Below are 27,042 nucleotides of genomic sequence, written 5' to 3' on the forward strand. Positions count from 1 at the left end.
CCATACTTCTGAGGGCTCAGGGTGTCATGGCTTCTGCCTCTTTTAATCTGTCAATCTCCCTTTGAATGATTTCTTTCTTTAATAGATATTTTTCAAAAACTCGCTGCTGTGAAAGACCAAAGAGAATGGGTCACTGCAAGTGGAGCCCACAAGGTGAGTGGGTCCTCGAGTGCCAGGTTCCACATGGCCGAGTGTGGCATCCGTCCACTCTCCAAGTTCAGAGCCTGATACTCAAGCGTCATGCCACTATAAGTCATAAGATGTTCACCGAGTCTAAAATGGCTTCTCTACTCATCTTCTTATGTTATTTACAAATAAACAAATGAAATTCAGCAAGTAAAAGATATATGTTTACATATAAGCAAAACCCATCTGTCTTGTAGGGATTTATTAGTTAGAATAATATGAAATCACCGTTTCCTGTAAGTCAGAGATAATTGAATATAGCAATTCATGGAATGCAGACTCACAGGTGGTATAGTATTATAAGCATGTGGATCAAGTATTCACTTTAAGGGGCTGAAGATACAGTTCAGAGGAAGAGCATATACCTTGGGCCCTGGGCTCTGCATTCCCAGTAATCCCTCCCCCCATATACTCACTCACTTATGCCAGTGTGTACCTTAAAATAGATGAATGTGTCTTCACTGCTAACAAACTATATTTATTTTGACATTTAACAGGCAGATGTATAGAGTTCATTTCAATAACCTGTTGAGTCCTATCTCTGAAAGTGAAAGTCATGGTACATAATGGATCACAACTGCCTAACTTGTGCTGCTTATGGTTTTATGCTTACTGGGGAGAGTCTAGGTGACACACAGTAGTTTCACTTCAGCAGACAGTGATTTTATTGATGTTGCTTACAATTTGACAAAACAATAACATTAAGTTTTTAAGTTGGCTTAGCAAAAATTTTGAAAATGATGTTTGTAGAATTGAAGTTTGTGGAACATATCACACAATGGTGGAGATCATGGAGGAGTCCAAGAAGGATGCTAACTTCAGCGTAAGGAAGTGTAAAGGGATCCATGGGATGGGAACCGAAGCTTATCCCGGCATCCGGCATCCTGGCACTCCCAGAGCTCTGCCAGGAGCACGCTTGGCAATGAAGTGTTGGGGGACAGGGGTCTGCATTCTGAAAATTTGGGGGAAGATAATTTATATTAATGAGGATTCAGTGAAGACATTATTCTCCAAGGAAAGACATGGTGGATTAAGCAATTTGGTCCTAGTTGTAAAAAGGTTATGTTTTCAGTAGTTCACAACCTCTGGGTTGTGGCACCTTTGAAGGTCAAAAGACCCTTTCACAGGAGTCACATATCAGATATTCTGAGTATCAGATATTTAGACTATGACTCATAGCAGTAGCAGAACTATACTTATGAAGTAGCAGGAAGTAATTTCATGTTTTGGGATCACCACACATGAGGAGCGGTTTCAAGGGTCGTAGCATTGGGATGATGGAGAGCTTCTACTTGTGTACATACATGTTTTTTTTAATTGAGCAAAGAAAAAAATCCAGAAAAAATAGCAAAAGGTCAGTGTGTGTGATTTTTTAGAAATAGTACACAACATTCAAGAAGTGTATGGGACTTTGGTAATTATGTATTCTCTTCTCTTCTTCAGACATTAGTGAATTTACTTGGTGCCCGAGACACCAATGTTCTGCTGGGGACTCTTCTGGCACTGGCTAGCTTAGCCGAGAGGTAAGTGTATCTCAGCATACTCCTCTGTGCAGGAATTGCAGCATCATAGATGGGAGAGCTACAAACATACAGGCTAATCTGCTCAGTTAAAACCTGGAGTGGGAAGCACATTGTAAACAGCATTGGCTAAAGACTCACCTAGTTAGGAAGCACAACTTAAAATTTAAGTCAGCAAGGGATTTTTCCTTTTCTGATCTTCGCTCTCACTTTCAAACTGCTACTTGGAGGAACATCTCTAATGGCCTATCTGCTTTCTTTGGCCTTCAAAACTACTATATTTCTATGCCAGTTGGCTCTCCCAGACCTTGTTTCTTTATTCTTAACTATACATTCCTCATAACATATATGAAATTTTCAATGATAAAAATTGGTTTTGAAAACCTGCTCTTCTATAGTGTCATGGTTTTAAATGAAAGAGCAATAAATATATTTTTATGTTAATGAGCAGATTATTATGTTTTTGAGAACAGTATGTGATTCCTTGTTTCTCTGTGGTCTCTCCTCACAACTCCTTACAAGGTATCTAAGTTACTTTCTTATTGTTATGATAAAACACCACAACAAAGGCAAATAATAAAAGGAAGAATTTATTTAGGGCTTATAGTTTCAAAGGGTGCAATGACCATCATGACAGGGACCATGGCGTCAGATAGGCAGACATGGACTGGAATAGTAGCTGAGAACTTCTATCTCAAGACACAACCATGAGGCAGAGAGTGTTAACTGAGGTTTGCCTGAGTCTATTGAAACCTAAAAGCCTATACCCAGTGACACACCTACTCCAACAAGGCCACACCTCCTAATCCTTCCCAAACAATTCTACCAACTAGGGACCAATTAGTCAAATACATGTGCCTGTGGGGGCTATTCTCATTCAAACTACCACATAAAGTAATATGATCTCTGGGAACAAAAATGTGGCTAGAGTAGTATATGCTTTTAGTATTTACTAATATTTGTGTATTTGTAGTCCTGAGTGTAGGGAGAAGATCAGTGAACTCAACGTAGTAGAAAATCTGTTGATGATTCTACATGAATATGACTTACTCTCCAAAAGGTAGAGTCTTATCCTCATGAAAATGATGCTATGGTGGAATATGGACTTTGTAGTAACTTATGATCTTGGGTCATGGTCACTCAAGTTGGCTCCAGAATAAACTGTTTCATTCTTTCCCCCCTTCTCCCTCTCTCCCTCCCTCTCTCTCCCCATCCCCCTCTCCCTCTCCCTCTCTCTCTTCCCTCTCTTCCTCCCCATCTCCCTCCCTCCCTCTCTCTCCCTCCCCTCTATGTCTCTCCCTCCATCTCTTTCTCTCTCTCTCTCTCTCTCTCTCTCTCTCTCTCTCTCTCTCTCTCTCTCTCTCTCCCTCTCTCTCAAAAGCTGTTTTATTTGTGGTAAAAATGCTTTTTTAGGGTGGGGTGTCTGGAGAGATGGGTAAGTGGTTAAGAGCACTGACTGCTCTTCCAAAGGTCCCGAGTTCAAATCCCAGCAACCACATGGTAGCTTTCAATCATCTGTAATGAGATCTGATGCCCTCTTCTGGTATGTCTGAAGATAGCTACAGTATACTTACATATAATAAATAAATAAATCTTTCAAAAATGCTGTTTTTTACATCATTATTTATATTGTTAATTGAATATCATGAATCAGATTTGAAATTCCTTTCCATGCAAAGCAATATGAAGAAGCTAGGAGAAAGAGGTACAAAGACTGCAATCATATAATCTTGTGATTGGATCATTATTAATTTTGTTGTTACATTTGTCTAAAAAAAGATTAGGGAAGAAAATTTAAGGTTTGTTTTTCATTTTTTTGTTTTGGTAATTTCATATTAATGCATAGAATAAGGGAGGTTGCTAAAATTCATTGTGTTTAAGGCATGTGACATTAAGATGACTGACTTATGTTGTGATCACATGCTACAGCTTACAACTAAAATTGAAACACGGTGGATTTCTTTCTGTTTCAGCTGTACATTGCTCAATAGCATGACTTTGTACAGATGGTGTTAGGTGTGTGCAGGCTTGCACATCTGCACTGTTTGATATTTAAATCACAATTTTCTGAGGAGCCAGGAGTGTAGAAATCCTAAGCAATAGAGACCTGATACTTCCAGCAATTTTTTAATATACCTTTTAAAAGCTGATCTAACACTGTTTTGCAAGAGTGTTAGTGTAGACAAGAATCTATGCTTTCAGGCTTGATGATTTGAACTCACTCATGGGGCAAGGTGGCAGAGTCTATCACTGTTGAGTAAGATCAGAGCATATAGTGTGAGGTAGAGCCAGGCAGGGAGCACTCCTTGGGTCCTTGAAGGACTGTGGTACCCTGGAAGATGCAGTCAACAAGGCTCAGCACAGAATAGAAATTCCTGATCAGAGTGAAGGGAGACAGAAGAAGAAAATGTCTTGGCACGGAGTGTGCTGTAACATAGAGCCCAGATCCTGGGTGTGTGAGAAGAATGTGCTGGCAGGCTCAGCTGGGCCAAAGGAGGCTGTGTCAAAAACTAGAACAGTTCCTGATAAGTCACAGAATGTAGCTAATTCTGATCAGTTCTTGTTCTTTGTCAGGACATCCCCTGTGCCCTCCCAAGTCCTTATTTTATCTACACAGAACTCTATTGTTCTTCATATTTACAGAGGAGGTAACATAACATGTTTATTCAAATTTTTAGGATGGTTTTTGCAGGGTAAGATGGTGCGGAGTTTTACTTGAGCATTATGGGAAATCACAAAAGGTGGCAGGCTAGGAGTGAACTACATTCACATATCAAGATGTCCTTAGCACAAAGAGAGAATGTTTCTCATACAAAGTTTTAAAAGATAAAGCATGCAGCTTACCAAAGAACATGCATTCTTCTTTCTTGTTGCTTGAGATAGGTTTAAGAAGCAGCCCTCTCTAGGCTGGTCTTGTTCGTATAGTGGTCTTTCCATCGGCTTCTTAAGTACTGGGATTATGGGCTTGAACAACCACTCCCCATAGGACATGCATACTTAACAACAGCTGGGAGGAGAGGGGGTCTCAAGAGGGAGAGGAACATGGAGTAATGGAATGGAATTGCAGAGCTGTGTGGGAATGTGAATCCTGGAGTGTTTAGGACAAAGGGGTGGAGCAAACACTAAGCTCCAGAAAAGAACAGACATGAAAGTACCCTTCAGAAAACAAGCTTTATTGGAAGACAGAGAGCTATAGAACCAATCCAGGGTCAGGCTTTGAGGTGGAACGGCAGACAGAGGCAGCATATGAAGCTGTGAGAAGGGGCAGTATTGTAGATATTATTACCTTAATTTGAAAGTAGGAAAGATAGCCATCATGAATGAGTGGTTTATTTGAGGGACTAAAAGGGGGTGGGATAAATGTGTATGCATATGCATATGTGTGTGTGTGTGTGTATGTATGTATGTATGTGTATATGTATGTGTATGTATATGTATTTAACCCAGGGTATGGGGAGTTTGGCTGTAGCTAAAGGCATTACAGCATATAGAACTTAGGATAGGCTAGTAGGTCACAGGGAGCAAAGCAACAGGGAACTGTTCAAAACCGACAATAGAGGAGGTGTGTTTGATCTTAAAGTGGCAGGCTCTGATCTAATTGAGAGGCAATTGGCAGAGGGGCCCATCTGTCACTCATCATCAAGGATCACAGGATAGGAAGAGCAATGGCTCAAGTTAGAGATTCTGTGTCCTAGTGGTAGCTCCAGCCTAAGTGTGATGTCACTGATGCATGCATGCCTAGTGTGAATCTCACCCTTGCTTCCATCACACCAGACTCACGGCCGAGCTCCTGCGCCTGCTTTGTGCCGAGCCCCAGGTGAAGGAGCAGGTAAAACTCTATGAAGGGATCCCCATCCTGCTCAGTCTGCTCCATTCTGACCACTTGAAGCTACTGTGGAGTGTGGTCTGGATCCTGGTGCAGGTGTGTGAGGACCCGGAGACCAGCGTGGAAATCCGCATCTGGGGAGGCATCAAGCAGCTCCTTCATATTTTACAAGGGTAAGCATGGCTTGGATTTTAAAGAGTGGTAGAATAGTCTAGTAGCTCTTGTTTATTTGTTTGTTTTGAGACAAGTTCTCTCTCTCTCTAAGCCTATCCTGGATATCACTATGTAGACCATGCTGGCCTTGAACTCACAGAGGTCCAACTGCCTCTGCCTCTGCAGCACTTTGATAACAGATACATGCTTCTTGTCTTAGTTAGGGCTTCATTGCTCAGAAGAGGCACCGTGACCACAGCAACTCTTATAAAGGAAAACATTTAATTGGGGCTGGCTAACACTTCAGAGGCTTAGTCCCTTATCATCATAGTGAGAAGCATGGCAGCACTCAGCAGGCAGTCATGGCGCTGGAGAAGGAGCTGAGAGTCCACATCTGGACCCACAGGTGGCTGGAAGAGAGAAACACTGGGCCTGGCATGAGTATTTGAAACCCCAAAGCCTAACCAACTTCCTCCAACAAGACTATACCTACTCTGACAAGATCATATGCCCTCATCATTTTAAATGAATAATGCCACTCCTTATGAGCTTATGGGGGCCATTTTTTATTCAAACCACTACATCTCCACCCCTGCTTTTTAGTAGCTTCTATGCCATCAGCATAAAAAGAGATGTTTTTAAAAATAGTTTGAAGTTGAAAATTTTGGGGTATATACTGCATTCTAACTATATTTTATGAATTGAGCATCTTGAAGAATTGAGTAATAACACAAATTGGACCATGTTTGGGAACATTGTATTACTTAATATTATTATAGAGCATAATTCAGCCCTACGGCTGCCAAGTCAGAGCTACAGATAGATATTTCTGCTCAAAGGAGACCACCATGCTTATGATCCCTGGCCCATCAATAAAGCTCATTGCAAGCTCTAGGCAGATTGGCTCATCCATTTTAATATCCCTGCAGATTACCAAATCAATATGACTAAGACTACATACTATTTCTTTATAGAATCTCTCGTGGGAATATTTCAGAGCATTAGAAGAGACTGCAGAGATATGAGCAACATGCTTTATTAGTGATTTCTGCCACTGGGAAAACAAAGGAAAAGTATATAGCTTGCTGATAATCCCCTTGCTTTTACAAAAGCCTCAGTTATTTGGAGGTATAGACTATAAATAGTTCACCAGTCCCATGACATAATAGGCTATTCCCTTGGTCAGAATAATTGCAAAGTTGTGTGTGCTTGTAGGATGAAGATGATGGATGGAGTTATTCTTGATAGTTGCTATGTTCTTAATGATGCCTGAAATTCTATAATCATTAAGTATTATTTAGACTTAATGATAACATCAGGCAATTTCTCCTCATTTGCTCAAGGAATGGTTTTTTTTTATCACTGAAATGATGGGAATTCTTCATATCTAAGGACTCAGTTTCTAACCCCATCCATGATAGTTAGAAAACTTTTTCCTGGGAAGGTGATATATGTCAACTCCTGTTGGATGTTTAATGCATCTGGGTATTTGGAAGGACTTATTCCCTGCTGGGCACCTGCTGGTTGCTGCTGGTCACCTGGGTAGGGGCTGAGGAGGCGCTACCTGGTGGCTGGTGGCTATAGTGTTCCTAGGCTGCTATTGCAGCCAGAGGCCCATCTAGGCTTGTGTACCTGCAGCCTCCAACGCAGGAACATTCCTGATCAGGCACAATGATCACCACAGAGAGCTCCAAGATAATTATGTCTACAGATAAGACCATCAAAGGAACTGTTCCTTGCCCCAGCGCATGACAGAAAGAACAGAATGACCCAGATAGCATGGAGATTCTATTTGTGTTATGGGTGAGAACATACAGACCTGAACAGCTGATGTCATGAGAAATAAATAAACAAATAAAGCAACCATATACACCAAAGGGAGCAAAACAGATAAGAGACAGTCTGTGGTGGGAAGCGGTGCACCCAGGGTTCGGTAGACAAATTGCAGAGAACACATCTGTGAGCTGTGGCCAAAGATGAGTAACTGAGCTGGAAGGGAGGAAGTCACACAGCCAAGGTGGAAAATGGCAGCTGGGTGACCCCACAGTCCTGCAACCTGGAAGGCCAGACCAGGCCTGGGATAGCCAAACAGAGGGCAAGCTTTAAGGATTTGTAAGGGTGGGGCTGGGAGGAGAAGGATGGGGGCCTCTATAGGGAAGGGATATAAACAGAACAAGCTAATAATGGAACCCAGAGGTGTCCTGACTGAGATGCACCCAGACAAAGACTGCAGTACCCCCAAGAGTTCAGCCATGAGGGTCAAAGACGGCTGGGCGGGGCCTCATATCTCACACTGTACCCAAACTTGGTTTTAACTGAAGTTGCAGATGAAGCAGTTAAAACATAGAAAACCTCATGACCCAGAGGTGGCAAAGTATTCTACTTATTTGTTTGTTTTAGTATACAAAACACAAGTTTGTTATGGCATTTGATTGTGTTTGAGAGACAGAAGAAAAAGAATAAGCGGCCTGAACAAGAGCTTTCCTTTCATAGAGACAGAAATTTTGTTTCTGACCGTTCTTCCATTGGAAGCCTGTCCAGTGCAAATGCTGCAGGACGTATCCAACAGCTTCATCTGACCGAAGATTTAAGCCCCGTGGAAATCCAGGAAAACACTGTCTCTCTCCAAGCAGGTATCTTACGAGACTGAGCTTTGTTACTTAAGACTGCATTCTTTATTGTGTTGTTATCCCTTGTTATAACATTAGTATAGTGGTGTGGTGTGTACACAGTTTTCAGGATTCCCAATCTGTAATGGTAAAAACACATGAATGCCCGAGCCTTCTTCGGTACAGGTCTTGGACCGGAAGGTTAGCAATACAAAGATGTGATCACCGCTGAAACACTTGGCTTGATCTGGGCTAGAACCATGCTTCCTACACTTTCCTTCTTAGAGTATTCTATTTAATACAAATAATCCCACTTTGCAAAAGGGCACCAGATCTTGTTTCACACACCAGTTCCCAGGAGAAGAGAGAGTTGCCAAATGTGTGGCCTTTTCAAGGGAAGCAAGAGGCAAGCTGACTAAACCTATTCCTGGAAGGGTACCTGACCTCAGGGCTTAGTAGAGCAGCCCTGCAGTGTGTATGTTCTGCTCAGCCTGGACCATGGAGCAGCCTGGGACGGGGCAGAGGCTGCTGGAGGCTCTGAGACATGGAGCGGTCATCGCAGAGGGCAATGGCATAAAACTGGCTTGCTTTGTCCACAGCTAGGTCCTACTGGAGAATGAAGAAGTTTACTCAGAGAGGCGTGAGGCTAGAGAACTAAGATCTTTCTTCTCTTTAACATTTATGTGCACTTAGAATGCCCTGTATGCCTCCACAGTCTTGTTCTGAACTACCTGTTTAAAGGTTTGCAAGAGTCCATGTCAGCTTCTCTCAGAGCTCCTGGTCCTCTGGGTGCTCTTAGAGTGGTACAATTGTTGGTGATCACAGTGTGACTATAGGGAGAGCCAGTGCCTAGGGTTGGAATTCCCTATGCATTCTGTTCTTTGGGGTACCTAGGGTACACACAGACAGTCTCCTGGGGCTGTATACATCACATGGGTGTGCTCGACACCACCTCTCACATATAAGAAAGATAAGCAGTTAGTGTCACCTGAGTATTTCCTCTGTCTAGGCCATGTGATTTAGCCATGTTCCTCCAGACCCTGTGCCGCAGCTCTGCTCATGTGTAACACTGATGGTAAGTCAGATATTGCAGCCAGAAGGACATTCTGGGAATATCCTAGTGATGGATGGAAGAGTTCAGTGTAACACACCCATGGAAGGGCTCGGGAGGAAGAATTGTGTCTCAGTATACAGTGCCACAAGAGGCAGCTGGTGAGCAGAAAGGGCACTGCTCAGGGTTCCTGTCCCCTCTCTCTAAAATGAAGAACACATTCTGAGTGCCAGGATTTGGGGACTGCACTGAGAGCAGTCATTCATTTACCTGCCAGTGTCTTGTATTCCTGATGAGTGCTGGCCACGTGTTGGGTACTAGGGATTATGACAGATTTGGTTGCTTCCTTCCCAGCCTGCTGTGCTGCCCTCACTGAGCTGGCCCTCAATGATACCAATGCCCACCAAGTGGTTCAGGTAAGAACATTACGACCAGGCCCCTTGGGTTGTAATTTGTATTCTAGAATATTGGTTTGAAGACCCATCATGCAGTTTAAAAAGTATTTTAACAATTTCTTCCCATTTAGTGCATAGAATTCCATTTTATAGTTTTGTCCGTGCTCAGTTAACTTGGTTGAATCATGCTCCAGTTTACTTTCCTGTTATGATGAAATGCTGACTAATAGTAGCTTCAGGCAGGAGAAGGGTCTGTTTGGCATGATCTTCAGGTAACAGCTTATCACTGAGGGAAATCAGAACACAGACTTAAGGCAGGAAACCTGGAGGCAAGGACGGAAACAGAGGTCATGGAAGAGTGCTGCTTTCTGACTTGCTTCCTCTGGTGTATGTTCAACCTGCTTCCTTATACATCCCAGAACCACCTGCCTTGGGGTGGCACTGCACACCCTGGGCTGTCACTCAAGCCCCGTAATTTATATAGAAAGAGTTGTTTCGTTTGTTCATATTCTTCATCCTTTATTTTTATGACATTTAAATAACTTCACATTTATGTAGGTCATTATATAATATTATTATATAATTCTGCAGTCTTTGGCACTAAAAAGTATTGCATTGGCATTTTCAGTGTTGTTTTTCCTGTTTGTTTATACTATTGTGAGGTTGCTTTACTGCTTCTGAATTGCTTGTCTCTGTTGCTAATGGTCACTGATACACGATCTCTTTATTTTTCCAGGAAAATGGTGTATATACAATAGCAAAATTAATTTTACCAAATAAACAATCAAATGCAGCAAAAACTAACCTACTACAGGTAAACAGTCTGTCTGCTCTTTTTCTTAACACATTGAGATGTGGGGAGCCTGTGATAAAATGGTGGGTACCTTTGGGGATAGGTTAGGTTAGCAATGGGCCCTATGCCTATGGGAAGGACTGTGCTGGGAGATGGTGTCTATGAAAGCCAGTGACTGCAGAGAGCATGGAAGACAGAGAGAGAGAGGGAGAGAGAGAGAGAGAGAGAGAGAGAGAGAGAGAGAGAGAGAGAGAGAGAGAGAGAGAGAGAGAGAGAGAGATGGGAGGAGAGAGATGGGGGAAAGAGAGCTTATTCAGTGGCTTCTTTGGTCATCAGCTGCTTGCACTTTCAAGAAACATTTCCCTTATACAGCAGAATATAACAACAATGGAAAGATGATTGTCAACTTTAAACAAACCACAGTCAACGATGTTTTGCCTTTGAAATGGAAAGCCCAGGCAATGGACTTTGCTAGATGAGAAGGGGTTAAAAGGTGACGAGGAGCCACTGCGCACAGCTGCTGTAGGGCAGTAGCTAGCTCCAGGGGAGTATGAGCAGGAGGGAGATGGGGAATTTAGCGAGTACTTGGGCACAGGTAGCATGTGGAGCAGCTCCAGTCTGTCTTGGACAGAGTGTCAAAGGCCCAAAGTAGACACACAAAAGTAGTCTCCTTGATGCTTTTCTAAGGAGTGAGCTTTAGGGGCTGTGGTCCAAGCGATACCAGAATGACAAAATTCACTTTTGTGGAGCTGCAGTTCTTCATTCTTACTAAGTCACAAGAGGGAGAAGACAGCATCGAAGGTCAGTGTGTAATGTAAGTGAGGAGACTGATCCATCAGGTTCGCACCGAGCATGTCTCTTGTTTCCAGTGGCCACTCCCTCGCAGACATGGTACGAATAGCAGGGTGTTCATAGCATCTAGCAGAGTGTGTGTCTTGAGTTCCTACAGATCTTTGGTGGTTGGCTTCCCTGGCAGAAGAAGGTTACTTCTTATCTATTTGCTTGTTTCGTACTTTCTAGAAAGAAACTAAGGGCTGGTGAGAAGTAAGCAGGGCCGCATCTCCAGCATGGCACAGTGCTGCAGTATCGACCCCGTAGGCAGGAGGGGGATTCCAGGGCTGGTGGTAGCTTGAGTCTGGTCTGCAGCTGAGGGAAGCCTCTCACAAGGAAGCTTCTGCAACTCCACTTTCTGGCGATTCTGGACTGAAAATGTCTTCCTTGGTTGCACTGATCTTTAAGAGTCACAGTCTTTTTCCTTTCCTAGTGTTATGCCTTCAGAACCCTGAGGTTTCTCTTCAGTATGGAAAGGAACAGGCCACTCTTTAAAAGGTAAGAGCTTGGAGCAGCGTGGCAGATGGTTTAAACTGAAGCTCCTTTTAGGCCGGCCTGCTTCCAGAGGAGCCATGGAAAGAGAATGAGTGGTTCCATGCAAGCCAGGCCTCTCCAGACGTCTCAGTCTCCACGGGTTTGACGTTTCCACAGCCACCTCACAGGCCACATGACCACAGCACAGCTCCTCACAGGCCATGAAACTGCTTAGGCTCTGGTTTTAATTACAGATATTAATATCTTGAATATATAGAACCACGATACATGCTTTTTTTTAAAACCATTCAGAAATTCCAAAGTTAGTGTGATCGTTTCCTCTTACCAACAAGAGTTTGTTTAGGTGCCCCTGACAGGCTGGGACCCAGGGATGGGCTAGAGGTGAGTTTCTAAGCCTGGTGGAGATGCAGGCTTTGGGAAGCAGACATTCATTACACAGATGGGGCATGCACACTGGTTGGATAAAACTGGAGAGAAGTCTGGATGTTACAACAAATCCATTGTTAAGAAGGTATAAATTATATTATTGCTTTATTCTTCTATGACATTTGAATTTAAGGAAAAAGAAAATTATTATAAACCTTTATTTCATGCCCCAAAGCCATCCATTTTAATAACTTCAAACATTTTAAGAAGCCACAGAAGGCAAAACTTTATTAATGCATACTTCTCTGCATTTTTTTCAGTTACCAGTATTTTATTCTCATAAAACATTTAAAAATTAAAAGGACATTTACATCCTGGTGCTAAGTTTAGAACTGTAACAAATGATGTAATGTAAGTGCTAGTAAAAACTAACAAACATCCTCTTTTAAAATGCTTATTGTGTGTAACCCCCAATAAATTGCAAAGGAGGCTTTGGAATAATCTGCTTCAGTTATATTGTCCTTTATATAATGTGAGCTCCACTCCTCCTCAGTTCTAAGTGTGACATGCAGTGCAGGTAACTGTGGCACAGTAGTGTTCAGTGGACCTTCAGAGCATTGCCTAGTCTGCAGGAATTACAGCTGTAGTTCAGATTTGTGTTGCTTCTAACTCTGCTGGTGACCTAATGAAGTTAGGTTTGTTGGTAGCATTAGTTGGTGAGCCAGCTGCATCCGAAAGGGAAGCATTGCCCTCCCTGTTTTCCAGCTCCACTTTAAGTGTGTGTGTTTCCCTGTAGACTTTTCCCCACCGACCTGTTTGAGACCTTCATTGACATAGGACATTATGTTCGTGATATCGGTGCTTACGAGGACTTGGTATCACAGTTGAATTTACTATTGGTAAGTCTTAAGTTCTGAATATTTGGGCAGGCTCCTCTGGGGTCAGGATAATAGCAACCAGTTTTCCTTTGATGACTTGGTTAGGAAGATGAACTGAAGCAAATTGCTGAGAATATTGAAAGCATCAATCAGAAGAAAGCACCCTTGAAGTACATAGGTGACTATGCTGTGCTGGACCACCTTGGAAGTGGAGCTTTTGGTTGTGTTTATAAGGTGAGTCTGCCCTGGGAGAGAGTTCTCATGTTTCAAAACAAATTTGATGTCACACTCCAGATGGCCATACTCATTTTAATTGAAGTCCTTATCATTGAAAACTTGTGAAGAAGTAGAGAGGGAGATGAGAGTGGCTGACTGGTTGTATCCAACAGGGTGGTAATTACGTGGGTGCTGCCTTGACTCTAAGCTCTAGTACCTGGTCCCTGACTGAGACAGGGCATCCTTTCCCTCTCACAGGAAATTAATTAAAATAGCTTGTCCCAGTGCATGACGTAGTTTATAAACTTACACCAGTGTTTCTACACCTTCCCCTTGGAAAGCCTACTGAGTCCTGTAGCAGGGACCAGACCAGAAGATAACAGATTGGAGCTTGCTCAGCTTGGTGTAAATGCAGCTAGACTCCCATGCAATGGCTTGGTTAACCATGCAACTTTGTCATTTTAGTTCATCTGTCTTTGTCTAACCCCCAATTCTCAGCATTTAGTTAACTGTCTTCCTTATTGTAGGTTAGAAAGCGCAGTGGTCAAAATCTTTTAGCAATGAAGGAGGTGAATTTGCACAACCCAGCATTTGGAAAGGATAAGAAAGACCGAGACAGCAGTGTGAAGAACATCGTTTCTGAGTTAACAATAATTAAGGAGCAGGTAAATATTGTCTTATTTCTGAGATGTCTCCGACATAAATGTCGTTGAGGTTGAGCTCTGCTGCTGTTCTTGTCCCTGCTGTTTATAAACCAGTTCGGTGTGAAATACTGGACAGTGGTGCAGTGATATTTTTACCAGTGTTTTCCCTAAAGCTTGTTATCGAGTCATGGAAACTCTTTTAGGAGTTTATAGCAGGGCCTTGGATGCAAAACAGCTGAGCGTACAAGCCAGAACACACCATGTATGCTTAGCTACCGAGTCAGTCAGAGGAACAGGAGAAGGACACCCTCACTGCAGTGCTGGGAATTTGAGAAAGACCACCCTCCAATGTCAGTCAGGTAAAGCCAACCTGCTGACACCACTCAAGTCTGGCTTATTAAATCTAAAATGTAGGTTTTCTTTCCTTTCTCTTTTCTAGACAAGGCTTGTGTAGTCTAGGCTGGTCTCAAGCCTGCTCTGAAGTGGAGACTGACCTTGAGATCCCCTCCTCTGGTTCCCTATCCTAAGTACTGAGATTAAAGGTGTCTCCCACTATCCTCTGGGTTGTTTTTATTATCACATTTTATTATATATCATATTAATATCATATATCATATTAATATCATATATCATATTAATATCATATTTTATTATATGCTGGTATGATATAATAGCTCGATTAGCTATTATTATGAAGGATTATTTGAGGAAAAGAGGAACACAGGAGAGAAATGGGAATTCTTTTTCTGATCCAAGAACATGCTGACTCCTTTTCCAGCTCTCCTTATTTGTGCATTTCTGTTTTTAAGTCCTAGGACTCTGCCAGCCTCACTGTGCTCTGCAGTCATGTTTGCTTGGTGTCTGGGCTGGAGCATAAAGAAAAGCACAAACACAGCCTTTATTCATAGGAACCTACAGTTTGACATCACTAAGTGACAATACAAGTCATCACTGATTTTTATCATGGATTTTTATCATGGATTAGATCAAGAGAAGCCATCCCATCTACTCACAAACTCATCCTGTCCTGACTGGCAGCACAAACTTAGAATGTGCCTTTGATCTGAGTCCATCTGATGTTTTGATTGGGTCCCAAAGCTTGAGCCCTTGCTCATGAGCTAGAACCAGAATACGCTTCTTTCTGTTTGTTAGCCTGGTCCCGTATGCCTTAAAGCTGGGGTCACTTATTTAAGTGCGTTTCCTAAGAAAAGGGGTCCACAGGAGGGCAGTGGGGTGCCTCAGCCTAGATTTTGAGATCACTGAAGGTTATCCATTTGCTCTCTCCTGTGGGAACCCCCTGAGCCAAAAAGAAGGACATCATGGACTAAAGAAACCATAGGATGGGGCTGGGATGGGAGACCCTGTCTGTCAAGAGGTGACAGTGAGCACAGCACAGAGGGTCTCAACTACCAGGCTTAGACAATAGTACAAGTTGGTGTTATTCCCTGTTCCGTCCAACTCCATCCCAGGTGGGACAAGCAGCAGAAAGGACACTCCCAGGGCTGAGGGCTCCTCTTTCGCTCCCAGCAAGAGCTGAGGGACACACCCATTCCCAGCTAAAGGGAGGCTGACAGATGTTCCTGCTGCCTGGGAAGCCACATCCTTGCTACTCTGCTGCTGCTGCTGACCCTGAGGCCACTGGGTCTCTGTGAGAGGCAGCTAGGTGGGCCTCCGCACAGAGGGACACGCAGAGGCACAAACCCCTTCAGACATAATGGCGCCTCCTCCAAAACAAGCCGCCTTACCTAGAAAGCACATTTTAAATACATAGTTGGAGACATTTTACATCATTTTTCTTTTTTAAAACCGTTTCTCCCTGTGTAGCTGAGGCTCAACACTAGGGCAGAACAGAGTTTCTCAGTTCTGAAACTCTGCACTTCATATCAGTAAACGCAGCACCTTCTAGCCTGGGTCACAAAGATGTGGAGGACACTCACTCTCTTTTTCATTAACGTAAAAGCAATACATTTGAAAAAGTCATTCAACACCTTAAATGTTAGCTGGCAGTCCTAGATGAAACTACAGTGTACAAAAGCCTGTGTTTTCAAAAGTCTGATAAGTGTTTGCTATTTGTCTTCCTTTGCAGCTCTATCATCCCAATGTTGTACGTTATTATAAAACATTTTTGGAAAGTAAGTATGAATTGTTTTCGAAGTAAAGAAACATATGTTTGTTACTTATATACATTTATATTATGTTGTCAGAAAACAAAGCCATTCAGCTATTTTCTATTGACTTTTATTATTACCAGGCATTTCTTTCTTAGGCAGTAAAATAATTTTTTAAGTGATGATCTGAAAATAGTTAAAGATATTTTGATCCCCATTGTATAGAGGCACAGTGTGAATAAACAAAAATAATTAAATTATTGTATAAAAAAGAACTGGATAAGATAAAGAGAAAAAGAAACTAAAGCATAAAGTTTTCTTTTTCTTTTTGCAAGCTCATGTTGCTTGTGTTGCATCTAGTGGCATTTTCTACCCCTAATAAAATGAATTGGACTCTGCCTGCCTTACAGATTTTTTTTTTCCTCACAAAATTCAGTATGTGCCACAAGGGGGCACCAGAGTCCTGGCTGAGCCTGCAGGCTTGTTTCTGCCTTTGGGATGGAGGGCACAGTCTAAGCCAAACTCAGTGGCTTGTTTACAAGTGAAGGAAGTATTGAACTTAACCATCTGTAATGTAAAACCCTGAAATATTAGCTGGGCATGGCGGCAGAGTCCTTTAATCCCAGATCTTGAGAGGCAGAGGCAGGTGGATCTCTTAAGTTCAAGGTCAGTGTGTTCAGCAAAGTGAGTTCCAGATAGCCAGGGCTACACACACACACACACACACACACACACACACACACACACACAGAGAGAGAGAGAGAGAGAGAGAGAGAGAGAGAGAGAGAGAGAGAAAGAAACCCTGTCTCAGAAAACAAAGGAAGGAGTGAAGGGAGGAAGGAAGAGAGGAAGAAAGACAGAAACAAACAAACAAACACTTGTGAAGGACGATACCCAGCTGTGACACACAGCTGTCACGCTCCCTGGGTGCCACTTTACCAGTGCTAATATTGAGAAATCTTTTCTGAGCCAGGCTTTATGGTGCATGCCTTTAATCCCAGTCTCCAGAGGCAGAGGCAGGCTTTGTGTATTTGAGGACACCCTGATCTACATAGTGAGTTCCAGGACGGGCATGGCTGCATAGAGAGCGCGTGCTTGTCTCAATGCTAAACAAAACCTGTTCTGTACGCTGGGCCATTTGTTGTGGTTTTGCCCTTTCCCTTCTTTAGATGGTTTAGATGGACCCCTTCCTCCTTAACTGCTAGTCCTTAATATTGCGATTATTTCCTGTAATTACAGCGATCAGATTCAGTTTGACTTGGACTGAAGAGGTGCGCACAAGTCATTAAAAACACAAAACTCTTAGCACAATGGCTCCCAAGATAAATTGGAGGAAACTTAAAATTTGTGAGATACTGTCAGGTTATACACTACAACGAAGAAGACTACAACGCGAGAAACTGAGGACCAAGCATTAGCTAAGCATAGTGCAGACGATATGCATTTCTTGGAGCGGTGAAACTTGGGATCTATAAATGTCTGTGAGAGAGTCGCTAAATGGCAGGCTTTAGTTATTTTGTACAACCCTGTGAAAAGCAACAGCAAGAGCAGTGTGCTTACATGCATGCTGCAGTGTGAGACTGGTGGAGAAGTCAGTGGGCAGGACGGTAGTGTCTGTCCTTTGCAGACAAATTATGCATCTGTGTATTTTGTGTACGTCCAAGAGTCAGAAACCTACCATTATTAATAGTTCAGACTGGCTTTAGAATAGGGTATTCAGAGAACACACCAGCAACAAGAAATCCCAAATAGTGCTAAACCTTTGTGAACCATAACCTACAACCAGAGTCTAGGTCTTTCTATTCAAGAGGGGCCGGCCTCACAGTGGTTTCCGTCATGGGTGGGTGCTTTAGTCTGTGTTACTGCAATATCATAGCGTCATCCTTGGGCACGTTTCTATGGCATAGTCTCTGTCACCATACAAAATGCAGTTTATAATGCGGTTTTCTGAATGTCTTATTGGATCTGAGATACTAAGAGGCAGGCCTTGTGACTGGAGACAGTTGGTTTATTGTCTTTGGCATGGTTCAGGCATTCTATGGGGTAAGCAGAAAATGATTACACTTGCCCGAGAGCAGTAGAAAGCCTGCCATAGGAAGTCGCTGCTAGGCTGTGACCGTCCCAAGGGCTACGCTGTGCTCTGCCAGTGCAGTTTTGTGCTCCACACACTCTTTGGAAAGCATGGGTTCTAATTTATGAAGCTTTCCCAGGGCTTTACACTGACTCTACATTTCTGTGGCCCCCTTGTGCCTTTGCATAGATGACAGGCTGTATATTGTTATGGAGCTGATAGAAGGGGCCCCACTCGGAGAGCACTTCAGTTCTTTGAAGGAAAAACATCACCATTTCAGCGAAGAGCGACTGTGGAAAATATTTATACAGGTACACTACACCTTTCATTGAAATTTTCATTATACAACAAAGTTCTGGGCTGCCTTAGAGCGGCACTGCTGGTTACACGCACGGCAGGGATCAAATCTGCTTCCATTCTCGTTTCCAGCTGTGTTTAGCTCTTCGGTACCTACACAAGGAGAAGAGGATTGTTCACAGAGACCTCACGCCAAACAACATTATGCTGGGAGATAAGGACAAAGTGACAGTTAGTAAGTATACAAGTTTTCAACTTTTTAACTGAAGAAGTTCTGAATATCAGTCCAGGAATGAACCCTGGTTCAGAGCATTGGTGCACGTCAGTGGACCTTTTGGTATGGATGGAGATGTTCTCTCCTAGTTGTCGAGAGGAGTAGGCACCGGCCACATGATTCTTTTGGGCAAGTGGAATGTGGCCCATGTGGCTGAGGAAACGAACTTTTATATTTCATTAACTTTTGAGCTGGGTATTGGCATGCACACATGCAATCTAGCCTTTGGAAGGTGGAGACAGATGGATCTGGAGTTCAAGGCCAATTTCAGCTACATAGTAAGTTGATGCTAGCCTAAACCAAAGAGCCAAACCAGAGCAAACAAACAAACAAAGCAACAACAAAAAACCTAGTAAACAAAATTCTTTTGTTAAATTTTAATTACTTTTCACATCCCTGAGAGAATAATGTTCACACAATGTGGGAAGAAGGCAGTGCTGTTCTAAATGACTGTTTTGCTCACATGAGAGATGCAGTACTCTTAGGATGCTTCTGTGTTTAATTTAACTCCTCAATTAATGCTTTCTGAGTTTTTTCTTTCTCCCTCATTAACAGAAGCTTTGATGATTAACGCATTGAGCATATTGCTTTGGACTATTTTATCTCAGTCTGTCTTAAAGGCGGCAGACTTGAGGGCTTTACAAATACAGCGACTTGTGTCTTTTGACATAGCTCTTTGTTTCTTTGGCTAGCTGGCGTTTTTCACAGTGGGGCAGAGAGGCAGGGAGGCAAGGAGGCAGAGAGAGAGAGAGAGAGAGAGAGAGAGAGAGAGAGAGAGAGAGAGAGAGAGGCAGGGAGAGAGGCAGGGAGGCAGAGAGGCAGGGACGCAGAGAGGCAGGGAGGCAGGGAGGCAGGGAGGCAGGGAGGCAGGGAGAGAGGCAGGGAGAGGCAAAGGCAAAGGTCGGTAGATTTCTTTGAATCTGATGCTAGCCAGTCCTATGTAAATTCTGTTTCCAAAAAATAAATGAATAAGTAAAAAATAAATACTACTACTACTATTACATAAAACTCCCCCCCCTAAATTAGAAGGTTTATTTTTACCCCTATATTTTTCTGAGTCTCTATGGTTAGCTAATGTTTAGTTCAGAGTGATATCTATTTTCCCCTTGAGCCTCTTTCTTCTTGTTTGGGATATTTATAGTTCACTAAATACAAAGGGGAGACACTCTTCATGTAGACTTCTAGTCTCTACACAGTTGGTTCTGAGCTCCCTACAGTAAAAGAATGTTTGAGAACACACTACTAAAGAACAGGCTCATCTATGATTCCTGTATAAAGATGCTGTGGAACCCAGTAAGGTCTACAACAATTGATGATAAAGGGACACATTAAAAACAAACGAACAAACAAACAAACAAACAAACACCAAAACCTGGCCACTTGGTATTGGTTGGGTAACCAATTGCTTGTTCTTCCCTGGGAGACTGTTTCTTCCTCTCTGAGAATTCCTTAGGAACAATAGTTCTCTGTGAGGGGCTGAGGGCTCCTGGACTTTCCGTTTGCTTTCTGATGTCTACTGTTGTCCTTCTTCAATTGTGTTGGCTTTATGAGTGCAGCTTCTGACATTCTCAGGAAGCACAGTCTCACAGCAAAGTCCCTGGTTTCCTGGCTTTTATGAATCTTTCTCCCCATCTTCTACAATTGGGACTGGGCTCCACAATTTGGCATTTTGATTAGTTGTGATTTTCTGTAATGTCTCAAGATAGAAGTAATGTCATCCAGACTGAGTAGGTTGTATTTATGTAATATGTGTGTGCATGTGCACATGTATGTGTATATGTATGTCTATATTATGTATATGTATGTCCTTAAATACATATACATGTATGTATTAACATACATGTATCTGACAACACTTAATGAAAAAAGAGGCCATGAATTTGAAAAAAGAACAAGGAGGGGGTATATGGAAGGAGGGGGTATATTTTGGAGGGAGGAAGGTAAGGAGGAAATGATGTAATTATAAATCTCAAAAAGTAAAAAAAATAATTAAAAAAAAAGTGTTGTTAACATTTTTCCTGGTCATTGCCACCTCCCAGTGGATAATTTAGACGCCAATTTGTAGGTCCCAGCTCCCCAATTGGAGGGAGATCCAACTTGCACTTGATTTCAGAACACAGTATGTTTTATCAAACAGGGAGGGTGCCGTGGAGGGAGGGAGCGCTGCAGCAGGCCGATGGATGCCAGGGTGTCCCTCCCCACCCACCCTTCTGAGGAACTGGCCCTAGGATGAGCTTAGTTTGAAAGGAAGTTTATTTGACAGTAGGAGGAGACCTGGGAAAGGGCTAGAGGCAGAGAGAGGAGTGAGACAGGAAGGACAGAAAGAGAGAGGGGAGAGAGGAAGAGGGGGTGGGGTGCAGGTGGGGGTAGGGGTGGGGCTGGCAGGGGCCATGTGGGAAGGGAGAGAAAGAAAGATGCCTCTAGTCAGATGTAGGGATAGAGCTGAGAGTGAGAGAGATGAAGTGCCTGTGACTCGGTGGATCAGGTTACACTAATGTTTATTCATAAGCAACCATGGACAAAGAGGAATCACATCATTCATACACACACACACACACACACACACACACACCTCTGGTCTGGTAAGAGCTGTAGCCTAGTTCCTATGGAAGCAGAAGTGGGTGGTGGCATTTTCCCACTGTGCTTTGGATCTCCGCTGGAGTCTTGGTCCAGAGTTGGAGTCCCTGGAATCTGTGGACAGGCTCCAGGGGAATGAGTCAGGCTCAACATGAAGAGTCTCCGTTGGAGCTCTCAGGAATGAGCCCAAACCTTAGCTGCCAGTCCAGGGATTTTAAGTCTCTTTCAGTTCAGGCCTGCAACACCACCTTATCTAACACTAGGCTTGCCAATCTCCACACACACACTCTGCAGACTTGGTCTTCATGTTTTCTTTTAGTTAATTAAAACTGAAGAGTTTACCTAGTCAGGGCGTTTTCCTTATTTCACACTCACTCTGGGCTGGGTTGCATTTGTAATTTCTTTTACATTACTTACATTTCTTCCTTTCAAAAGAGGAGAGGGAAGAGGAGAGGAGAGGGAAGAGGAGGAGAGGACAGGGGAGGAGAGGAGAGAGGAGGACAGAGAGGGGAGAGAGTACTGAGGGGCCTTCTTATAATGCCTGGCTTCTGGCTCTTAACTGGCAGGTGGCTGTTGCTAGGTAATAGCTGGGCAGAAGCTGACAAGGGGCTGATAAATAGACATTCTCCATACTCAAGTGCATTCACAAATCAGAATTCTAATTTGTTGGCCAGATTTTTAAAAGTAGAATATACTATATTATTTTGAAAAATAAAAGCAACTTAAAATAGAAACTCTTTAGTTAAACGTTCAATACAAAGTCACTCGGTATCATTTTCAAGCTAACAAATTATGAAATAAAGAACCAAAGAGTCAAACAATTATGGATCTTTATCGTGGATAAACATTTGCTTAATCATTTGAAATCAACCATAATTGTGTTTACCATAAGCTTTTTACAAATCTGCTTTGTTTTTACTTAAGAGTTTTTAAAAATAACTTATTTATACATATTTCAATTTGTAAGTCATAGGGTATTACTGAAATTGTGAGTGGGCTGGAGAGATGGCTCAGCGATTAAGAACACCGACTGTTCTTCCAGAGGTCCTGAGTTCATTTCCGAGCAACTGGTGGCTCATAACCATCTCTAATGGGGGTCTGATGCCCTCTTCTGGTATGTCTGAAGAGAGCAGTGGTGTACTCACATACATTAAATAAATCTTTTTAAAAAAAAGGAAGATAAAATTGTGACCTTGAATTTCATAGCCGATTGCGTTATATCCTAGAAAACACAGTAAACTCCTCCTATATGGCCCTTTAAGTGATATTTTCCCTGAATAATAGCTAACTGTACACATTATTTCCTTACTGGATTTGCTACACTCATCTCCTTGCTATATTTAAAGATACTGAATTTACTTCACTCTTTTTTAGCTTAGATTTTATATTTATACTTTATAAAACAGTAGGGCCATGCTTATGAAGTTACTTGATCCATCCTTTTTCATTTCTGGATGGTATTTGACTTTGGTGATGATGGTTCAGTTTTCCTATTCCTGGTCAGTCCATCTACATGCTGTCAGAACAGCTCAGGGTTGAAGCAATACTTGGTGTTGGCATCATTATCAGTGTGCTGTTATTGCCTAGATAAATTACCTTTTCTTTCTCATAGACCTTTTTGTTTTCCTTCAAGTTAATAGTTGCCTTCCTTTCTGTTTGCGTTTCTATGTACCCACCCTTATCTCTTTTCAGTTTTCTCATGAGGATGTTGAACATGATCTGCATGGTTTCCACAGCGTAGATCAGGGAAACTGCCAATTTCCTATTCCTGGATACCCTACTCTTGTCGCTATAGCAGCAGTGTAAACTTGGCTTTCCTTTAGGTCTGGTGCACAGCCATTATTCTGGGACTTTCCCTTTGTTCCTACTCTTTGCCCCTGCATCAGCATCTTGGATACTGACACTTCAGGTAAGCACTAGGAGCACCCGGCCTTCCTGATTTTGAAGGTGTTTCTTCATGCTCCCAGAATCCTGCCTGACTGACAGGAATCCCAGTGCCAGGCTAACTGTCATGGCCCAGCCCAAGAGCTACTGTATCTCCTTAGAGAATTTCAGGTTGTTCCTTTCATCTTTGCTCTGGATGGGCCTTTATTTAGCATAAAAGTTTATGTGACTTTATCTTTCTCCACTTGTACCTCAGTTATTTCTTCAGATTTATTTTTTTAAGCCATTTTATTGAACATTTGACTTTTAGTAATAATTTTGATCTCTGAATGTTCCATGATGTTCCATCCTTGATGGATGCACCTGGTCTTTTTTCCGTCCCAGTGTAAAAGAGACTTCCTTCCTTAACAGCCCACATGGCTTCTGTGTTTTCTGGGTCCATCTTTGTTTCCCCTTGCTTGGTTACTTAGTCTAATCTCCTTTTTCCTGTTGGATAATTTCCTTATGCCTCTGGTAATGAAGGGCTGCCTTTAATGTTACAGAGGAGACTGGGCACAGTGGTTGGAATAACTCTGTGTTCTAGTCAGGGCCATTCCCCGGGGACTTGTAGCATGGTAGAGATTTCTTCAGAGATCCTGAAGTTGGTATCCATCCAGGCCTTGCTCCAAAGAAGTCTCATGTCTGGCTCACCCCGCCCCCCCCAGCCTGTTGCTGTGTTGCCATTGTGGGAGCCATGTGTTTGGCAGGCTCAGAGAACCATATTCAGTTTGGATTTTGACCGAGTTGCCTTGAACGCAGCCATCTGCTGCTTGGTGCCTAGTTGGCCATGGTGCTTTTGAATGTTGAGTCTGAGTGGGCACCATGTGGGCAGGAGGGGCTTGGTCCTCCATCTTTAGCTCTGCAGGGTTCTTGCCTTTGTCTTTGCTCCTTCTTTCCTCAGAGGTGTGGAAAGTGTGCACAGCCAGGTCTGTCGCCTGTGTTCCTCCTCACCACCTTCCAAGGTGAGGAAGCATGACATTGACCCAGCATGTCCTGCCCTGTCCCTGCACTCATTCTCGGAGACAGCCCCTACCCATGTTTTATCCAGGCTTTGATAACTGCAGGAGAGAAGCCTGATCAGTCCCCCTTTAAGCCGGACATGGCCAGGCCAGCTGTGTTCATTAGGTATAAACAGTAGGCATAGCAACACACTTTGTTCTTTATGTTGACTCTGCAACTTTAAAAATATATCCTCTGCTTGTGCCAGGCTTGTGCCCTAGGAGAGTAACTTGGGTTTAGAAGAATAAGCAACCACTCACTGTGTTTTCCTTTTTTCTGCCTCTTGTTGCTTTTCTGCCCAGTCTATTGACTTAATACTTCTTAGAGTTCCACTTAGCAGTTATTAAGCTAAAGGTGTCTCTATTTTTATGGACATTTTAGCTTGTGTGAGGGAGCATAGGACAACTAGACCCATAAAAGCTGGAGGAATGGCTCTGGTGCAGATCTGCGGCAATGTGATGTTTTTCTACCATAGCGATGGTGTAACCAAGACAATGCATGACGTCATTTTGGTCAGGGAGCAGAAGATGATTTTCTGACTAACACAATAATCCAGAGCCTTTGCTCTTTAACAACATCTTAAATGCATTAGTTCTCTTGAATTTTATCACTACCTACCACAGTTCATTAAAATGTGGCCATTAGACTTAGTTTTAAAGGGACTATGGTTTTATCAAAATATCATTGCATTAATTTCTCCCCAAATTTCAGGAAGCTGGATGAAGTGTGTGTGTGTGTGTGTGTGTGTGTGTGTGACTGCACTTGGCAGTGCTGCTAACAAAGGTGCTGTAGCCGATGAAGCATGTCACCACAGAGGGGCAGTCACCACACGGCAGTAGACACCAGAACCAGAGCTTGCAGAAGCTGCTGGATCAATTCATCATGTTTCCACAAAGGGGCAGACTTCCCTGTAGTGGGGTTTTCTTTGTGGAGGTGGGAAGTTTATTTGCTTCCAGAAAAGAAGCACATATTTGTTAAATGATGTCAGAGATGGGTGGAGCAAAATTAATTGAAAAACAAACAAAACAAACAAGCAAACAAGATAAAAACCTATTAGGGGAACCCAGATGCTCTCGTTCTCAGTGTATGTGTTGAGGCTGGCTTGCAGTTCCTTTTTAGCAAGCATTCCACTGGAGTTTGCTGTTTCTGGGAAACAGTTGGGGGCATGGACTTAAAGATGATTTCTCTTTAGTTTCCCACCACTGGGCTTCCAACTCAGTGCTGATGGGAAGGCTGAGCTGCTCCGATCTCTCCCAACCACAGTATCTCGGCTTTCAGTGTGTGTGTCTGTTTCTGTTTGAAAACTACCATCTGCACACAGGCAGTGACACCTGCCCAGGCCTGGCTTCTGCGTGCTTTGGTGGCCTTTGAGGACCAGGTGGAAACAGACAGTGGGTGAAGCAGTCAGATCTCAGTGCTGCCACCTGCATGTGGCCCCCATACTGTGCTGGGGCATCATAGAGTGGTCCTGAGGAGCACACGCCCAAACATACCATTTCACATTGCTTGGCCTTTTCAAATATCCCTATTTTAATGGAAAATCTCACATCTCCTGCTTCTTTGGCACCCAAATAAATATAGGAAAAAACCCACAAAACCCTTATGATATTAGGTAATAATTACGTGGGCTTTTTTGTATGGCTTAGGAGGTCATTTGTCCTTGGCAAGTGATACCTGGCTGATGTTAATGGTAGTGACAAGGTCACACTTGGTTCTGTATGACATTTATTTTTTTTTATTCGATATATTTTTTATTTACATCTCAAATGATCTGTATGACATTTATTAAAGGCGTGATGCTTACTAAATGCTACTGTAAAGCAGGCACCACAGGGTGGGTACAAAGCAGAAGGCCACAGCTTCTGCTCTCTGACTGAGTGGACCCGTGTGCTGCCAGCAAGGCGAGCTAGACGGACAGGAACCTTCCTTCAGGAGTTTGTGGTGATGGCGCAGGGCGGAGAGCACTGGAATGCAAATGAAAGTATTGTATCAGTCAGGATGGGGCAGTTGCATAGGGTAGCGAGGACAGGACATGTTATTCTGTGACAACAAGGAGCCTGAAAGACTCAGCAGTGGGAAACAACAGACTGTGGGGCAAATCCAGGCATGTCTGTTTTTGCGTGTCTTGTGAACTACTCTTATATTTTTAAAGATTTTTTGTTATCTATCTATCTATCTATCTATCTATCTATCTATCTATCTATCTATCTATCTATCTATCTATCTATCTATCTATTCATTCATTCTACATCCCAATCATAACACTTTCCCTCTTCCCAGCCCCACCCTTACAAATCTCTCTCCTCATTACCTCCCTTTCTCTTCAGAGAAGATGCAGTCCCCTGCCTCCACCCTGCCCCCCCCCCCCCCCCCACCGCCATGGGTACCAACCTGCCCTAGCACATCAAGTCATGTAGATAAGGCTGGTCTTTAGCTCAGAGACATCCATGACTGCCTCTACTTCTGTCTCAGCCTTCTGAGTGCTAGGATTTAATACAAGTACCCTCACACGTTTTTCGTTATTTATTTATTCATTTTACATCCTGATTGCAGCCTCTCTTCCTCTTCTCATCCCAGTCCTACCCTCACAGGCTTCTCCCCCAATTCACTCCTCCCATTTTTCTCATAGAAGGGGAGGCCCCCTGTGGGTACTCCCCTTCCCACACATCCAGACATCCAGTCTTAGTAGGACTTAGCACATCCTCTCTCATTGAGGCCAGCCCAGCAAGAGGAAGGGGATCAAAAGGCAGGCAACAGAGTCCTATTCAGAGGCAGCCCCTGCTCCAATTGTTAAAAGACCCACATGATGACCAAGCTGGACATTTGCTAC

General features: G+C 43.1%; 1 protein-coding gene across 5 annotated transcripts in view; it reads left to right on the forward strand.

The window, feature by feature from the left end:
• Nek10 (NIMA related kinase 10) overlaps window positions 1-27,042 on the forward strand; it is a 197,820-nt gene that overhangs the window by 38,811 nt on the left and 131,967 nt on the right. For 2 of the 5 annotated variants that reach the window (XM_052190705.1, XM_052190704.1), the window contains exons 8-21: window positions 86-153; window positions 1,630-1,709; window positions 2,680-2,766; window positions 5,481-5,705; window positions 8,179-8,318; window positions 9,700-9,761; window positions 10,477-10,554; window positions 11,798-11,862; window positions 13,022-13,124; window positions 13,209-13,337; window positions 13,847-13,984; window positions 16,050-16,095; window positions 18,332-18,453; window positions 18,572-18,674. In XM_052190705.1, coding sequence (XP_052046665.1) covers window positions 86-153; window positions 1,630-1,709; window positions 2,680-2,766; window positions 5,481-5,705; window positions 8,179-8,318; window positions 9,700-9,761; window positions 10,477-10,554; window positions 11,798-11,862; window positions 13,022-13,124; window positions 13,209-13,337; window positions 13,847-13,984; window positions 16,050-16,095; window positions 18,332-18,453; window positions 18,572-18,674 — 1,446 coding nt within the window. Of the gene's footprint in view, window positions 1-85; window positions 154-1,629; window positions 1,710-2,679; window positions 2,767-5,480; window positions 5,706-8,178; window positions 8,319-9,699; window positions 9,775-10,468; window positions 10,555-11,797; window positions 11,863-13,021; window positions 13,125-13,208; window positions 13,338-13,846; window positions 13,985-16,049; window positions 16,096-18,331; window positions 18,454-18,571; window positions 18,675-27,042 lie in introns of all 5 variants that reach the window. The other 3 variants (XM_052190706.1, XM_052190708.1, XM_052190707.1) reach the window with 2 other exon arrangements.

The sequence above is a fragment of the Apodemus sylvaticus genome, chromosome 8, assembly GCF_947179515.1.
Source record: "Apodemus sylvaticus chromosome 8, mApoSyl1.1, whole genome shotgun sequence".
Classification (NCBI taxonomy): Eukaryota; Metazoa; Chordata; class Mammalia; order Rodentia; family Muridae; genus Apodemus; species Apodemus sylvaticus.